The following is an 18188-nucleotide window of genomic DNA, read 5'->3' on the forward strand; positions in this document are numbered from 1 at the left end:
CAAATATCCACCAGTGAATAGTTAATAGATAGAATAATACCAGTAGCATATCGGCCCTTTAGTAGTCATTAAAAAAAGGAAAAATTGCACGTGTGTACAATCTATTAATTTATATTTAGGATAGCAGCAGACCCATTAGGATGATATTCCCTGACAAGTTAAAACACATTTACTCAACATTCTGTTTCATTATCTCTTTTGCACTATATTCTCACACACACACTTGTGGTACTGTTATTGCCACAGTAAAACAATTATTATGCACATTAATCTCTCCATCTTTATAAGGGTTGCTTCCAAATAACTCTATTTGCTTTCCTCAGCAGCGTTTTGCTGAGTCACTGCAGCTGGCAACATCACCAGCCAACACACTCAGTAAGACAAACACTTCACACTTCAGCTTCAGTGCACTCTAATGCGTTATCTGTTTTTAAGACCCTTTCACACTAGTAGACCATTCGCTTTGCACTTGCTCTCATAGTTGCTTTAATACATATTACATAAAGGAAGCAGGCACTGCACAATAGAGAGGAGTGTTTGTTCATGTTGTATTCAAACTGGTTTGTATTTGTCTCTCTGGACCAATCATCTTAAGTAGAGAGTGAGCAGGTTGGTGTACTGCTCTGCTTTCATGTCTCTGTTCACTCTGCCATAAAAAATATCCATATTCATTAGCCATAGATTTGCTACTCTGCAGACCAAACACTGCAGGCTTCTTTCCTGCACACTGGGCCAGTATCCTCGTTTATTCATTTGTTTGTATAACTGAAATGGAGCAAAATTAAGAGAGACCAGAGCACGTTTTGTAAATGCTCATGGGAATATGTAACTATAGGCATTTAAAATGTGTGGGTGCAAGTGTTTTTTCTTTTTCTTTCAAGGATGTGTTGCTCAACAGTCAAATGTCAGCGAGGAGTCACAGACACTGTTAGTGGTACTGCATCATCAGCTAGAAAAATATGCTGTATCTGTCGCATATAACCTTGACCCTATCCAGTGCACCCCACTGCTTCAACTCACTTCCTTGCTAAGAATATAAGGCTGTTGCTAAAGAGACTATTCCCCAAATAGCTGTAACCATAGAAACAATTGTCTCTGTCTCCTGAAGGGATTTATATAAAAAAGCATTTTCACAAGATTTTGGGTTTTTTTAGAACATGAACTCTTGAACTCCATACCTCCCTTCTCTATGAAAGCCAAAACTAGAGAGGGGGTGACTTTATATATTTGTTTATATTCCCAAACATCAGTATAAAGACAAACAAATGCACACGCTTGTCTATTGAACACTCTCTCATGAATTAATCTTAATATATGTACATTTACAACATAATGTCAAAATGGGAAATCTGTTGTAGTTCGAGAGCACTTTAAATGATCTTTTAGGAATATATTGAGCAGCCTGAGTAGATGGCTGGATAAAATTATTGATTATCAATGGTGCATTTTATCCTTGTCAGGATGACTGATGTCACTCTATTAAGAGTTTTTTTTTTCCCACAAACTCCCCCAATGGGATATTATAAATCTACTCAGCCACTCTATTAAATTACATTGCGTCTTTTCACAAGGGACTGTTTGGACCATCTGCGACCATGGCTTTTAACAAGGACAAATTAGGCTTCAGTGCTGGATAGGTAATTCGGAGTGCTCGCCAGTGCAAAGAAGAGATGTATAATGTGAGCATGTGTGATATAATTGAGTTGAAAAAACCTAATTTATTATCTAAATTCAACCATATTCTAAATATCTTCTCCACCAAATTATTTAATTGCAATACCTTTGTTCGAATCAAAGATGAAGATAGAAAAAAAATCAAGACACACACACACACACACACACACACACACACACACACACACACACACACACACACACACACACACACACACACACACACACACACACACACACACACACACACACACACACACACACACACACAAATACCCCCAAAACAATGAATTCACATTTATTTTTAAGAAAGAAAACTTTATTAGTGATTTATTAACAAAACACATTACCACTGTATCCATTTAGGTAAAATAAAAAAGTCTGAAAATAAATGAACTAAATGAAATGCACTACTTCACTGTCACAGTTGATGAGCAGGTGTACAAAAAAAAAAAGGTTTTACAACAGATCATGGCCAATCCATTTAGGACAGCACATTGCCACCATAGTTCACCACCATACATTGGGAAAGAATGATAGCATGAACTCACTAAACACAAGCATACAATACATATACCTTTTTATACACTGGAATATATTTTTTTTGTAGGTTTTCTTTTTTTTTAAGAGTGAAAGGGAAGTGATAGCTCATCATAGGATCATACATATTTCAGTTACAATATTACAGTGTTAGTTAGATCATCATGTCAAAGCTGGACACAAAGAGTGATTTTTTTAAATTTTTTTTTTTACTAGCTTTGCTTGTTTTCAAAAGCAAAAATCATAGTTAGTAAAATAAAAAAAACAAACTTGCATTGGAAGGTATCACACTATAGCATTTACAAATATCTAAAGAGGTTTAGTGGATGCCGTACAACATTGGTGGAGCGTGAAGATTGTAGTACATAGATGTTTGGCAGAGACATAAGTACATACAAATATCTCCTGTGTGAGTAATGAAGAAAAATGATAATACAAAAGAATAAAATCATAGCCATCTATCTATTTATATATATATTTCTCTATATAGTATGTGTTTCCTTAGAGCAGTACATGCAGCAGCCACTTAATGGAGTGACGTCATACTGAGCCGCAAAACTTTAGGGACGTGGCAACAAGTTACAGGCAGGGGAGGGGAACCAACAGAAGCAGGTCTTGAGGCATGAGTGTGCCCTTTTTCAAAACCTCCAGAGAGAGGATTGGTGGGATATAGCCATGGGATGGGATTCCCTAGATGCCCTTTTTTAAGCAGGTTTCAATTACTAATGCAGAGACAATCTATGAAGAGTCTACGCTAGGTTTACAGCGTAGATAAAAGCTAATATATGACTCAACGATCCTAAACAATCAATTTGGAGGACAGCTTTCTTCTCGTGTACATGGAGATGGAGGGCCAGCCCACGGCACCCTTCCCCTCAATTTATACCAGTCCTCCATCCCAGTATAATGCTTCATCCCACCTACTCCCCTCTCATCAGTGGCAACACACAGGAAATTAACAGCGTACTGTTGTACACGAAAGTTAAAAGCACTGAACCGTTGTGCACTTAGAGAGACATCTGACAAGAATTCAGGGCATAGACCCATGACTGGGCTTCCCCAGGCCACATCCACATTACTCCATGCTGTTCTCAGCACACCACAATGTTCAGAGCAGGCCATTCCCAGGATCAATCCTGAGCAGGGGTCAGAGAGGGGGCTGGGGGCAGTGTCTGACGGTAATAACGGGCATGACACGCATAAAGCAGTTAAAGCTTAAAAGGAAGAAAAAAAAAATGTAGGAGTATGTAATCTCTTTAGAGAAAAAATGAACAACAGAATAAGTTCATAAACTGCATCATCACATGAAGAGGCAGCCAGTGGGATGGGTGACCGTGGAGAAAAAAAGGCAGCTGGGGGAGGTGACGACGGCTCGTGGCAGCTTGGGGCAAGTACAAGCAAGGGAGCAGTTGTAAACTCAAGGTATCAGGTAAGGACTGGTTGCTACCAAACATTCAAAGCAGAAACCATTAGGCTTTTGCTGCGGCAGGGGGAGAAGAGAAGGTGGTGTCAAAATCTCAAGACTCCTAATATTGTGTAATATTTCAGAAGAGTCTACTGACTTAAAGCGGAGTCACAAGCCAGCTCAGCAGGACTCTCCCCTCTGTGATCCTCAGGAAAGTGTGAGGTATCCTCCCATTTCTTCATCTTTCCAGTGCTCTCTGCATTCCTCTGTTGGAGTTCTGGTAGGAGATGAAGCTCTCTGTGTCATTCAAATGCAGCGAGGAAATACAGAGTGATGGCAAAGGATTCGGCTTCCATTCGGAGAGAGTCATTGTACACATGCACACCGCATAGGTGACAGTGCAGGGCAAAAAGCTTGCCTACTTTTAAGCACATTTGTTTGATGTCAGTGGATTTACTCTCCTTTTTTATTTCTCTCTCTGGTTCTCAAGTGCTTTCCTTGTCTACTTTGCCCTGGTTAGTATGTGTATTTATGTTTGAATGTGTGAGCATGCGTATGTGTGCATGTGGTTTCATTAAGATCTCAGGAACACTGTTGGTAACTATCAGAGGAATCTGCAGCAGTGTCATGTAAGCCTTAGTTTCAGTGACTCTCCTGTGCTATTTACAAGTAGTGTGTGTCCAGCTCCAGATGGCATGCATCTGTCCCAATCTTCTTTGTCATTCTTATTTCTTTTCCTTGGCTGGCACAGAGCTTTTTGTTGTTCTTGTACAAAGTATTTGTCTTCTCTCAGAGAGAATGGTTTACACATCAGTTGGGGAGGGGGTAAGACAGAGGTGCCAACGTGCCCAGTGGGTTAAAGGATAACAAAATTCAAGACGAGGGCAAAGAGTGGTCATTCCTTATTGGAAGAGATGACTGTCATGAGTTGACTCAGGGTATATAGGCACATAGGGGCGTGGAGCAAAATCAATCATTTTATTGTTGTCAAGGCAAGATCAATAATTTACCTTCAGTAAGGGACTGATGGTAAAATAAGTCTTGGTAAGGCCAGGTTGTTTAAAATATTATCATTAAAATTAGGCAATAAAATTAAATTGGAAAATCTAAAATAGGTTTCACATTTTCTTTTTGCCCAGTGGACTTTGGTTGGTACCTCTGTTTTAACAGCGCCCTTTTCTTCTTTATTAGTTACTTTTTCCACTCCTCTACTCATCTCCATCATCCTTCCCCTTATCCTTCTTGTCTTTCTTCTCCTTCTTCTTCTTCTTCTTCTTCTTGGCCTCCTCTTTCTTTCCAAAGGTGATGAAATCGCTCTTGTCGTCCTCTCCTCCCTGGTTCTGTCTGATGGATATAATGGCGGGCGAGCCAGGGATGATGAAGGCTTCTGGGGGAACATCGCCAGGTTTCAGGTGCTGCGGGGGTGCACCAGGACCGCCGGGGCCATAGCGAAAGTGCCAGCTGTTGCTGTCTACGCCAGCACCCATTGGGGGTGAAACTTCTCCCCCTTCAGCATCTGAAAGGAACAAAGAGATGGATGATCGGTTATTATTTGTTATGTATTTGCTTTAAACAGATTTGATATAAAAAATGACCAATAGTTATGATTTTTATAGACTCATTGTTACATGAAAAGATGAATAGGTTGTGTTTGTGCATTCAAATTTAAGGGAAGATTGAACAAATAACTGACAGATATCATAACGAAGGTTTGTAGAACAAATTCTGCTAAATTTCCAAATATTTGTCCAATTTACAGTTTCAGTTTAATGTAGAAATATATGTCTCAAAAACGCAGGTGCAAAATGTGTTTACAGTAAAGATTGTGATGTTTATCAGCTCACAACTTCGGTGTTGTAAATATGTATACATATTGTATGTTTTTATGAATGGCTATATTTATCCCACAATCTTTCTAAAATAAATAAATAAACACACATTTAGCACAGATTCCTGTATGTTTAAAGATGGCTGGATTTAAAGTTTGTGTTGCTGAGATGCTGCAGCACACAAGCAAAGATGACCATATGTTTCTGCTTTTTAAATTCACATGAACGGTATAATTAATGACTCCTACTGCATTATCTTCAAAACCTTTTTTATAAATAATATCTTTCATAGTCTATAAGTATCTCCCCATGGCATTAATACATTTTATTTCCCGCATTTGAGATCTGCACCTTTTGAGCTCACAGCTTGTGCTTGTTAAAGGCATCTCAGTGACTGGCCATAAAAAAAAGTCAGGACTCCTGTGTCAACATTTTGGAGAGTTCACTGATTCCCTTCAACCACAATAAAAAGGAATCGGTCTATGAGTGGCATTCCTTGAGGGATCAGTCATGATATGCTATAAAAAGCGGGAGGTGGTTGCACTTAATAGGAGGTCTCCAAGAAGAAACAGGACAATGAATCAAAGACTCCCTCCCGGTATGAGCTAACATCCATGGCACTCTTTGGTGAAACATTAAACTCCTCTTCATCAGTATAAAGAATTAGATTGGTGGTAAAGTATTTTTGAGGATTTAAACTTCAGTGTTTTGCCAAAGATTAAGGAAAAATGCACACAAAGCAAATAATTGGTATTCAGTGAGTGGGCAGGTGTGGCTGGTTTAGTCTATAACTAAACCAAGCAAAGTCTCAGAGAAAAAATAAGGTCACTTGGGTTCTTTCCTCACAGCAATGACCTACTTGTGACACATATTTATTTTATTTCTCAGACTTTTTTTCTGAGTTATTTCCAAAGGGAAGATTAACTAAGCAGGGCTCCATCCAACCAGAAGGAACAGTGTCTCAAAGAAAAAGCCTGATCTCATGCAGTACCAGGCAGAGAATACCATCTTCCAATCTTGTCTATGTGTGGTTTCAGCTTTCTTTATGCTGCATCTCTTATACAAAATAAACATTGTCATATAGTGGGTCATTGAGAATGCAAATGGTGGTTAAAGCAATACAATGGACAGGTTGATATATTTAAATGCTCCATTACGTCACTGAGACACAACAAAGGTCTCATATCAAGTTAATGTTTGTGTTGGGCTTTTACTGTGATGCTTTTCAATGGTATACAAATGAAAGATGATGAGGGATCAAAACTGATTTGCCATTGGTCACAAGCATTTATAAAGCTTTATTTATAAAATAGTGCAATTTATTATTTCACTTTGTCAAATATAATGTGCTCTAATCTCTGCCATTTTAATGTTTACTTTTCATTAATTTAACACTTCATCTTCAAACTTGTTTTTGAATATCTTAATTTACCAGCTCTCAGTAAGATCTGCTCACAGAGTAATCCATGGGAAACATGACATCTCCTGCTGGCATACAATCCAGATCACAGAGGCACGCACCACTGCTAAGCCTTTCCTTCTGCTGGCAAACTTAAACTAAATAGTGTCTGAATTTGAGCAGAGATTATAAATTGATTAACAAATAACACTGCACCAAACTGCTCTGGGATTTGGACCTTGGGATTTAGGAATTGTGATGTGCAACCTATTTTGCCACATATAGACCAACCCATTAACTAACTGTTGATAGATTTATTAGCAGGTTGTTCAATAATTTAAATGTTTAGTTGCTACCCTAGTCTGAGTTTCCATTTTTAATATCATGTTTAATCCTCTCAGATTATTTTTTCAGTCAGACTGGGACCACAGTGACAATTGCTTGGTTCATGCATTTGAAGTGTTTCACATCACTTTCCCCAAAGACTCTCTTACTTTCACTGACTGTCAAACTCAGCTGCAAGAGCAGCAGTGAGAACAATGAATTTGACAAAGCGATTGAGGAGATTAGGAGAGGAAAGGCTCGATCAAGTCACTGCTTCTTTCACATGTAGACACAGAGACAGCTAGAGTCACATTCATTTACAAGGCCAGTCTTCCCCCAGTTGATAAGTCCTCTTTGCACTCCCCAAGCAGATACATGACCCTAATTCTATAATCTCAAAAGGAAGGCAGAAACATAAGAAAAAGGAGCACAATAATTCTTAATAAAAAATACAAAAACTGGAGTGCTTGCAATGCATTTCTCTGAACTATCCACTCTCTAGTTTACCTGCCTAACTCAATGCAGGAACTTGATGAGACCAAAGTGCCCCGATGCAAACTCACATTCACAAACAAAACAACACCCCGGAGAGTGATGAGTCATGATGAGTGCAGACAGATAGAAAAGGGCAAGGCAGGGCAGTGTAACTCTGTTGAAAGGGTCAATGTCTGGTGCTGAATAAAAAAATGTAAAAAATCACGGGACACACTTAGGTCTGGTTCAACTGTAAGGTCATATAGTCTTTGACGTAGTGGGACGTTTTTAGAGTACTTTTTAAATAAACTGAAAATATAGTTTTGATGTTGTATACAACAATACCAAATGTGATTTGCTTAGTAATGCCAGCAATACACCCATTCCCTTAATATACACCCATTTTATCTTACTCCTTATAGTGCATGTCTATTCTCACTGTATTTGCTCCCTGTCTTTTCTCTGTGTCTTTTCCTTTCGTGGTGGTAACTGATTCACCTCGCCCATCTGTGATCTCCACAGAGCCATTGCTCCAATCTGATTTGTCGATGGCTGTTGCAGAGCAAAACTTCCTCACTTCTCTCCTCCCTGTTCCTCCTTCACAACCTCCCTCTCTCTCTTTCGCTCATTTCCTCTGACCTTTCAACTAATCTTGCGTGAAAACTCAGCCAGCAACACCTGCCCTCCCAGTTATTGACAAGTCTTAATCATGACTATCAATGTTTATGGTAACATTAATGTGATTGGGTATTAAACAGCTTGTCAGTCAGTGATAATTACCAGGCACATTAGAGACGAGGCTGGGTTGTTGTTTGATGGTGATGCCCCCAGCTCTATTACTCTCTCCATGCATCAGTAAATAGCAGCATCTGAAACCCTCTGTATTTGAAATGCAAGAACGACTCAAGCCACAGTAATCAACATTTTAGCATTACAGAATGTTTTTGTTGTACATATTTATCTCTGAACGCTTTCCAACATATCTGCGTGTGAATGTCCAATCACTCCCATGTTGCAGCCCAAGCTTTTTCACAGCCATTTAAATCACCCAAGCTCCATTTTGCCACATCTACTTTATTCATCCCCTTGTCTCGCCCTACCATCGGCCAGTTGGGCAGAAGCGCAGTGGAGCGCAGTGCAACGTTACATAACTAGCTGAGGAGGAGGAGGAGGAAGATGAAGAACAGGGGCCAGGAAGTGCAGGTAAACAGATATGAACATGATGCTCAAAACCAAACCGGAGGGTGGGGGGAGGAAAATAGATGAAAGGATCCTGAAGGTGTTTTATTTATTTTTTCACACTGCAGTGGTAGAGAAATGTGTGATTGTTATGATAGCAAACAGTCAGCTGAGACCACACCCTTCTATAAAAAAGCACCTTTGTTTGTCTGTGTGCTGTACAGTGTGTGCATTTGATGATAGAATGTAAATGTGATTGTGCCGTCTATTCTGAACCTAATTCTTATTCATGTGTCTGTGTTTTCACTGCTATGAGTGGGTGTGATATATAAAAAAAGTGCCTGCATGAATTATCATGTATTCCGTAGCAGTGAAATACGAAAGAAACACTGTGATGGGTAGTTTTACAATAATGATAGCTGGTTGTGCTTGTGTGTGTGTGTGTGTGTGTGTGTGTGTGCGTGTGTGCCTGTTTGGGTTTCATGCCAGGTTGAGCACCTTGCCGTCTGCTCCCAGCTGGATCATGTGGCAGATGGTGGACACAAGCAATCCCAAGTGACAGGGCTTAACACAATAAATATAACACCAAAGGTAGGGGCATGTGTGGGAGTTTGGATTGTTAGCTGTGTGGTATCTGTGTGTATACTGTATACATCAGAATATGTAGGTGCTATGACAAAAAATAAATAAAAACAGAAGTAGAAATGGATTTATTCTCAGAGAGAACGAGAGGGAGAGAGCTGGCTGGATATAAAGACTCAGAAAATGCAGGATGGGAAAAAAAACACTGACAATAAAGGAGAGAAAATAACTGAAGTCAAGAAAAGGAAACAGATGGGGCGAAGAGACTTAAAAACTGCGAGAAGTCTATGACCATTTCTAGACTTTTCTAAAGTTGTATTCGTGATTGTGTTTGCCAAAAATCTTTTAATATCAAATACATCCTAATTAAAAGACTGCATGCCTAAAGTAAGACATATAGCCTCTCACTAATCTGAACAACCACACAAATGTGCACATGTATAATGTGGGCGCCTATCCTGCCTGATGAGAATAACATAGATGAAGTAAATATTAATGCATAATGTTATGGTCATAGATGCTACAAGTCCTTGTGCATTGAGGAAGCAAAATGAAGCATACTGTACATTCTCTTGACCATCTCTCTCTCTCACATTTGCATCCAAACTTGGGTCTATTTTTACCTTGACAAGTGCAGGGTGCAGTTGATTACTGTTAACTCTAACCAAATATGTCTTCCTCTCGTTCTCCGAGTATATTTTTCAGTGTGTATGTGAGTGTGAGATACAGAAAACAGCAAACCTGCATCCACCTCTGCAATACGCCACCGCCCCACAGTGAATATAGGTCACTCGCCTTCCGTTAATGATTCCTTTGCTCTCCCCTCTTCCCTTTACACCTCTTACCCCCTTACTTTCCAAACAGTTCCCTCTCCTGCTCTGCTTTAACATGTTTTCTTGTATACATATTCCAGCCTGCACCACCCATTGTCTTGTCCTTCACCAGTCTTTTTTATCCTTCCCCCCTGATTCGGCACGTTTGCCCACACCATATGTTGCACACCCCTCTATATAACCCCCCCCCCCCTCCACCCCCCCAAACTATCACCACCAGCACAACCTTCCTCTTTCTCCTTCCAATATTAGAGGCCATGAATGGTTGCCGTGGAAACTACATCCAGCAGTAAGACATTGGTAGGAGCCATGGTGACAGTGCTTGTGCTGATGGAGTATAACGCTGCAAGCTCTCTCTCCCTCTCTCTGTCTAGTCTAGCCACTCTCCCCTAGCAACAGCAGCCTCAGCTCCCACGGCTTTCTTTGCTACACTCAATCACTGTGATTTACTATTGTCATCCCCTCCCAGTTTAGGTTTATCACTTCTTCACTTTCCTCTCCACCTTCCCCTCTACCTTGTCTATCTTTATGGCTTATTTGTCTCTTCTCAATCCCTTTGCTCTGCAACCTGCCCATCCCCCTTCTTTCTGTCTCTCTCTGCCCATCTCTCCAGGGGAAGGTTGCAATACTGCACAGTTATCTCTGAATCCCTCTGTGTCCTTGGTATATTCTCAGACTTGTGAAATAGTGGGAGAGAGTATGACAGACCCACAGGGAGTGAAAAACAGACGGTGAGAGAGAGTTTGACAGCTAGCAGAACCCTGATTTCATTAATGTGGGTCTGTTAATCTGGGCGTGGGCTGCGCTCCATCTGTCACAGCGGGAGCAGCACACAAAGCAGGCAGCCAAAACACACTTAAAAACACAGCCAAGCACACAAAACACTAAAAACATTAAATAAGACAGACACACAAATCCACTAATCACAGGGGAAGAAACAGGGGCGTTGTCAGCTGCACCTGTGTCTCACATTTACGGAAAAAAAAAAACGACTGTGATTCAAACCATAACACTATAGTAACAGCACCATCAGTGAAACAATTCCCTCAACAAAGACCAACTCTTATATACTCCTGCTGTCCACCTCAGGATCACAGCCTGCAACAAACAAGATGATTTGGCTAAAAATAGCACAGACTGTGACTCATAGTGACGTGACAGGCCACATTGAATCAATATCTTCATTCCTCTCATTTCTGAGAGATGATGAACCGAACCAACTTCAAAAGTGTGAACAAAAATATTTTCCAATCTTGTCCTCCAGTCAGGGAGCTCTAGAAATAAATTTGTTTCATATCATAGAATTTAACCCAGAAATGCCATTAATCCAACCCTAGATTCTGACCTTAAGCTAATACAGCCCTAAAGTAATATTTTCATTCTTAACCTGTACAACGAGATAAAGAAGGGACAGTTAGCCCTTGGGCGAAGCAAGCTTAGTGTTTGCACAGTGTGTTGTTCTGGAAGTGCTTAATTAGACCACCTTAAATCCTAACCAGCTGATCCTGTTACCACTGACCCACCCTGAATACGTCACTGCTGCCTGTTCTGTCCTCTCTCTGTTTCTATCTCTCATGTTTTGAAGTGCCTGCAGGCTGTAAGTCCTCAGCCAAGACAAATCAATGGCAGAGTGGAGGAGGGTGTGTGTGTGTGTGTGTGTGTGTGTGTGTGTGTGTGTGTGTGTGTGTGTGTGTGTGTGGTAGGATGAGACAGTAATGAGTGTGTAGGTAGCTTGTCTGCCTGCCCAGCATACCGCCTCCTGTCTATAAAAGACACCATACAGGCCGTCTCTACTTCTTAATTACAACAAATCACCTCTTTATCTAAATGTAATTACACTGCCGTCGTAACTTCAGTTCTCCAATTGGAAATACTTCCATCTAGTTTTCTCTCCTTTATCTCCCATTTCTCTGCCAGGCCACTCTTTTTTCTCCTTCACTCTTAATCCTTTTTGACCCCACTGCCCTGTGATTATGAGGAAAGTCACGAGTTGACACATGAAGTGTCCTCAATGCACAACGGGCGCTGACAAAGTGTATGCAGCAGATATTTCTTTATAAATATTGGTCAGGCGCAGGGAATAGGGCATCATATGCAATGACATTCACATCAAAAATGTTTGTGAAATGTCGTCTAGCATTCAGTATGCTGTCATTTAGAGTTTTGTTTTGCTCCAGGGTTTCTGTTCTTCCGATTAATCCAGCACTCTTTTTCTCGTAAGTTCCTTTGCATTGCTTTGTTTGAGCATGGGTGAGGTCTTTATCACAATTATGAAATCTTCTTATGAAGACCAAAAACTTTTTGCCTGTTGTCTTATGTATGACAAATCACTGAATGCTACTTAGTTTCACTCTCATGTTATTGTTAGTTAACATAAAAATGTAAAATGTTGCAATATATCTGCATTTGTTCCTTTTCCAACAATGTGGCGAATTGTGTAGAACGTTAAATTTAAACTTAATGGTTATCAAGTAACAAGCTGAAGTTGACACTTCAATATGAGTCACTTGCCTGCAGCTGCTTCACAGCAAAAACACTGCCAAAATGTACTATTCTGTTTCAAACAACAGTTTTAATTAGACTTCTATTTTCAATTTCATGAGCTGCAACTGAAAGGCCTGATAGCTAAAATTCTTAGAAATGGTGTTTCCTTGAGAGCAAGTCCTTCTTAAATCCATTTACTTTGTTAAATATACAGATACCATGTTTCAAATGTCCATAATGAATGTATTGAAAAGTTACAATTACATTTAAATAAGTGAATACTATGATCTGCTGCCCTTTGTGTTTGTGGATAAAAGACCAAAAAACAAGAAAGATAAAGGGGAGGCTATATAATTGTGTTTTATTAGTCTTCTCTAATGTTTGTCATCTGTTGCTCAGTGGTTTATTCCTCTATGAATATCTTGCTGATAATCCAATCAACTATTGTCTCTCTCTAGCCCTCTTTTTGTCAGTATTGTCTCCTTTACTGATACATAGAGCAGAGATATCTATCTACGCCTACGTAGCATGTGTCATTTCCTTTCGCTGCATCAGTGGGAAACGTTAGGACTGGGTATGGGTGATCTCGTAGATAATATATCTGTATTCCTCATTTTATTACCCTCTTGTGGTTTCATAAGCTCTTGAGCAATGTAGAGTGATTGGTATATGATAGTTCTGGAGGATTTTGTCTGAATATGTGTCGTGGAATGTCCCTTATAGATTATAATTGAACTACTCAGATGGTATACTAAATAGACCTCTTTATCTTTTAAAAAAAAATGTTTTTCTTTATTTAACTTGACTGTGCCATAGACAGTGTTTAGTTGACTAGTGATTGGTTTAGGTGAAGGTAGAATTCTTACCTGCAGCACTAGATGCAGTGGGCCAGTTCTGAACCAGGACACCCTGGGCTCCTTGCATTACTGAGGACTCTTCCATGTGCACAGAGCTGGAACACAAGAAACAAACATGCACATATTACACACCGTGAAGGTATTCTCTCAGTTATTATATAATAACCCATGATAAATTAAACTGCAAAACAGAAGGTCTACTTTTTGAGCTCTACGTAACAACTGTGGCGTATATAAACTCCCACAAATTACATTGGGTTGTCTCCATGCGTTTGGCATAATACACAATGTTACAAATTCAAACCTTGGTACTCTATTTGTGGGGGTTAGAAAATGTAATGATTAGATTAGGATTAAAGTATTCACCCTAGATTTTTCTGAAATTCTCTGGATTATGGATTACAGATGGCCGCTCTTACATTTTTACACTCCCTCTGTGGGATTTCAGCACCCTCCCCTCTACTGAAAAATGCTTCACTCTCTGTGGTCCTTAACAAAGGCTAAATAAATGTTGATACAAATCACAGTTCTCTCTCTCACTGCTTCTACTCTATCTTTAAAAAGGGAAGGAAAATATTTTCTGGCTCTGACAATAATATTTTAGCCATGAGGATCGATGAGAAAGGGCCACTGCTTTCTGTTTTGATCCAAGCAAGGAGAGCATATTAAGTACATTATAGAACATACTGTTACAGCTGAGCCATGAGCCATTACCCTAGTCTTAATTAGGATATCTAACCTTCATGAAGTAATGAGAGTGTTTAGAAGGCATTGACAGTGGGTTAATTTCTTGAAAATAAGGAGCCTTCAGTCTTTCTTAGGAATCATTGACCATTTAAATATAACTGTGTAGAAGTCTGTAGTTTAGTAATGTTAAGGGCAGTTAGTTATATAAGAAGCTAGATTCCTGTGTGCAGTGGTTCGGTGAGGAGAACAACAGTGATTTAGTGATGGAGGACATTTTAAATGTGGCGAAGCACCAGCATTATGAAGGTACACTGATGAAATATGAATAGCAAACACTGGGCTGATAATACACAGGTAATCTTATAGCAGACTTTCTCTCTCCTTCCTCCCCCAGACTCAGTGCCATAAAAAACAAAATTTGTAGGAAAACATGGACATTTTAAACACATTAAATGAAATGAAATAGGTCAGGGCTATAATAGGGTGTGATATCTCCTCTACAAGCTGTGATTATAGATGAACATTTAGTCAGGCTTGGTAATCGGACATGGGGATCGTCAACTTAAAACACATCAGAGGTAGTGATGATAAAAATTGAATGAGTCTGACCGGCTCACACAAGCACATTAATGCTCATTAATCCCAGCTGTATTTATGAAGGATTCTGTGTAACATTAATGACACTCAGATGGTTCAGAGTCATTAATCTGACATCGACATTCGAGTGCACACATTCATACATATATGGGCATCTACAGTATAATGTAAAAAACGCACCACGTAAATGAACAGCAGCAGAGATGCTTTTTACTGCAGAGTAGCAGATAGCACAAGTTGTATCTTAACCTATTATATATATATATTATAATGAACATTGTAACATTATAAGTTCACATAGGAAGCATCAGGAAATGGAAATACTACTAAGTAAAGGACAAGTACCTCAACATTACACTTGCATTAAGTAAATGTACATCTACCACTACCATCTATGCAAAAGTTTACTACGGGAGATGGATATATTAGATGGTAGGTACATGGATAAAGATATCATGGCTAACTCATTAAGCTTTGGACTCTTGTTAATTAGGTGCCATACCATTAGTATGAGGGTACATGGGTCCATCTGATTCCACAGTCGGTAGTAGTCCTGTGGCTTGTGGGTAATCTGATGACTTGGGTCATTCAGCACTCCCTGATAGGCCATCTTTCCACCTGACTACCTGCCCTTCATCTATCACTGAACCCCTCTCTATTAGCTTAACTTTCCCTCCTGTCACTTCTCCTTCTGTCCATCTACGGAAATATTTGTGGAGACATTTTCAACTGCATCCCTCCTCACTGCTTCTCTGATTTCACTTGTATTTATTTGTATTGAATATTACAAGGTAACTAATTTCAGTTTATCAAAATGTGATGTATTTAATCAGACTAAGATCATTTGGGGGTTTGCTACAATTTACCTCAAATGTGTATTTAATAATAACAATGAATCAGGAAATTGTTATTATTATTAATATTATTTAAATTGATTTCCTCTGTCAATCAACTAATTGATTAATTGGTTAAACATTTCAGCTCTAATGACTTTTATTCTGGTTTGATAAAGACTCATTCAAGGTACTTTTTTCTTTATTTTTCATTTGCAGTTCACATGATTTCCCATTGGCATGTTGAGGCCATTGAACACAATTTAAGGATATGAAAGGCGACTCACAGAATTAGCTAGAATGAACAATGGTTGGTGCTTACAATCAGTCAGTGGTGCAGGATTTGGATATTTGTTTGAGTGTTATCATGTGAGACAATAGTGTACATGCCTGTTGGTCTTGATGATAAAGGTGACGGGTGAGATACTTAATGTAAGTGACAGAAAATGAATGGGATTCTTACCTCTGCATCACACCGCCTGCTCTCAGGGAGGCTGAATATCTCCAGTCTTGACTCGGTACTCTGGGCTGCAAGAGAGAGTGAGAGAAATTGAGTCTTGAGTACACGCAAAAGTCAACGCGATCTCATTATTAAATCACGGCGAGACACACATAAACACAGAAACTCAGTCGCACACAGTTTTGGAAGTGAAAGCCTGCTGCTGCTGCCTTTGGAGAGAACAAAGTGATGAATTAAAGCTTGTAACTCATCTCTTCCCATCCCAGCGATGTCCTCTGAAAGAAAACATGTTATTGAGAGTTGACCACTGACCATGCAATATTTAAGATGTCAGGTGTGCTGATGACAGACTCAATTAAAAGAAGCAGTTTTCCCAAATGCTCTGTTTTTCTTTCTCTTTTACATTCTCTCTGGCTTTATGAAGATATTCCAAAATGTGTACATCAGTTTTCAAAAAACTACCCAAATATCAGAATGTTTTTCTGTGATGCTAGATCTACATTTCTGAAACACCTGCATCTTTTGCTGTATTTTTCCATACTGCCCTCCTTACCTCTGTATATTCACCACCCTCCCTTCCTGTGCTTCAAAGTTCTTTTTTACTGTTTTATCCTCTTAACACTGATCAAAACCTTGAGTGTCACTGGCACACAATCCGCCTGAGTCAGTCTGACACATCTCACCATGGTAACTGTGCAGAGCTCAGTCAAGTTTTTACCCTGAACCCACCGCCCTCCATCCTTTCAGTCTTGTGAAGGTCACAGGTGGGGGAAAGAGGGGGCAGGCAGATATCATGTTAACCCCGTCAGACACACTACAATAGATAGAAAGACTTAAAGGGACACCACACTACTGGAACATCTGCCAGTAATGCGATTCACTGGAGACATATGAGCTTTCAGTGCTTGTGCTTCAGTAAAACACCTCTCAAAAACCCTGATACAACATCATAAAACCAGAAAAATGTGGTGAGAGGACTGTCCATTCAGTATTGGCAATGCTTGTGGTGCAGCAAAAATGTTCTGTTGAACTGACCACATGACTAAAATGAGATTGTATATTCTTTACTCTCAACCTAAACCACTGACAGTCCTAAAACAATTTGATTGAGAACATTAGAATTCTCTGTGCTTGGCCAGGGCAGTTCATACGAGACCCATTTGCAATACAATTTCCTTTCAAATATGACAGATGTTCGCTTGCTGCTGGAGCTGCATTGACCTCTATGAGTATGCAGTGGACATTCATCACCCTTAAAATCCAATATTTGGTCTTAATGAGCGAAGGCTGGTATTCCTCCTGGAGTCATTCACACAGAGCAGAGCCCTGCAGCAATGAAGACACTAAAAACTGGGTGCACTTGATTATTTTAAGACAATCAGTCCTTTTTAAAGCAATCAGTGGTTAGATTGATAGTTTAGATCGATATTGAAATTGAAAGGTATTATTATGGCATTAAAAACTGTAAAACATAAGCTTTGTGTCTATTATTAGCATTCACATAACAAAGGAGAAGAGATTGAAACAAAAAAACAACATTAAAATAAGACCAGATTGTCCAAAAATGGGACTAAACTGCCTTGCTAAACGCTAGCCCTGTAGCGGGACGGCAGTGGCTGAGGGGAGAGGTCTGTTTGGCCGTATGGTGTTTATTGGGGTAAATGAAAACACACACACACACACACACACTAGATAAAAGCATCTGGAACCTAAACATGTCCACAGTCTGATATACTCCCAAAGGGAAGACATGCATGCAAGCCTAGAATGTAAGTAGTTTACGCAATAAAGGTAAACAGACAAACAAAAACAAATCGGACTCATACTTAGAATGAGATAACAATGCATTCTGTTTAATTCTTTGAGTGGAGAAACCAGATTTAGTAAAAAAAAAATAGAAAGAAACCTAAAACATCATGACATCTTTGTTTATTAATTTCCTTGCCCGGCTGTAATTTGTAAAGAAAGCTTTTGGTTTGGCCACTAAATCAATTTCTCGCCTTTTTCTCCATTCTTCCCTCTCCCTCTGTG

The 18188-nt window shown here is 39.5% G+C and overlaps 1 protein-coding gene across 13 annotated transcripts in view; it reads right to left on the bottom strand.

The window, feature by feature from the left end:
- Positions 1-1971: 1971 nt before the first annotated feature.
- Positions 1972-18188, bottom strand: part of LOC134859312 (protocadherin alpha-C2-like) — a 184521-nt gene continuing 168304 nt past the window's right edge. For all 13 annotated transcript variants that reach the window (XM_063875733.1, XM_063875732.1, XM_063875739.1 and 10 more), the window contains exons 2-4: positions 16161-16225; positions 13590-13675; positions 1972-5135 (exon numbers count right to left, since the gene is read on the bottom strand). In XM_063875733.1, coding sequence (XP_063731803.1) covers positions 4828-5135; positions 13590-13675; positions 16161-16225 — 459 coding nt within the window. In that variant the 3' untranslated portion in view covers positions 1972-4827. The remainder of the gene's footprint in view (positions 5136-13589; positions 13676-16160; positions 16226-18188) is intronic.

This window comes from Eleginops maclovinus, chromosome 23 (assembly GCF_036324505.1).
Source record: "Eleginops maclovinus isolate JMC-PN-2008 ecotype Puerto Natales chromosome 23, JC_Emac_rtc_rv5, whole genome shotgun sequence".
Taxonomy (NCBI): Eukaryota; Metazoa; Chordata; class Actinopteri; order Perciformes; family Eleginopidae; genus Eleginops; species Eleginops maclovinus.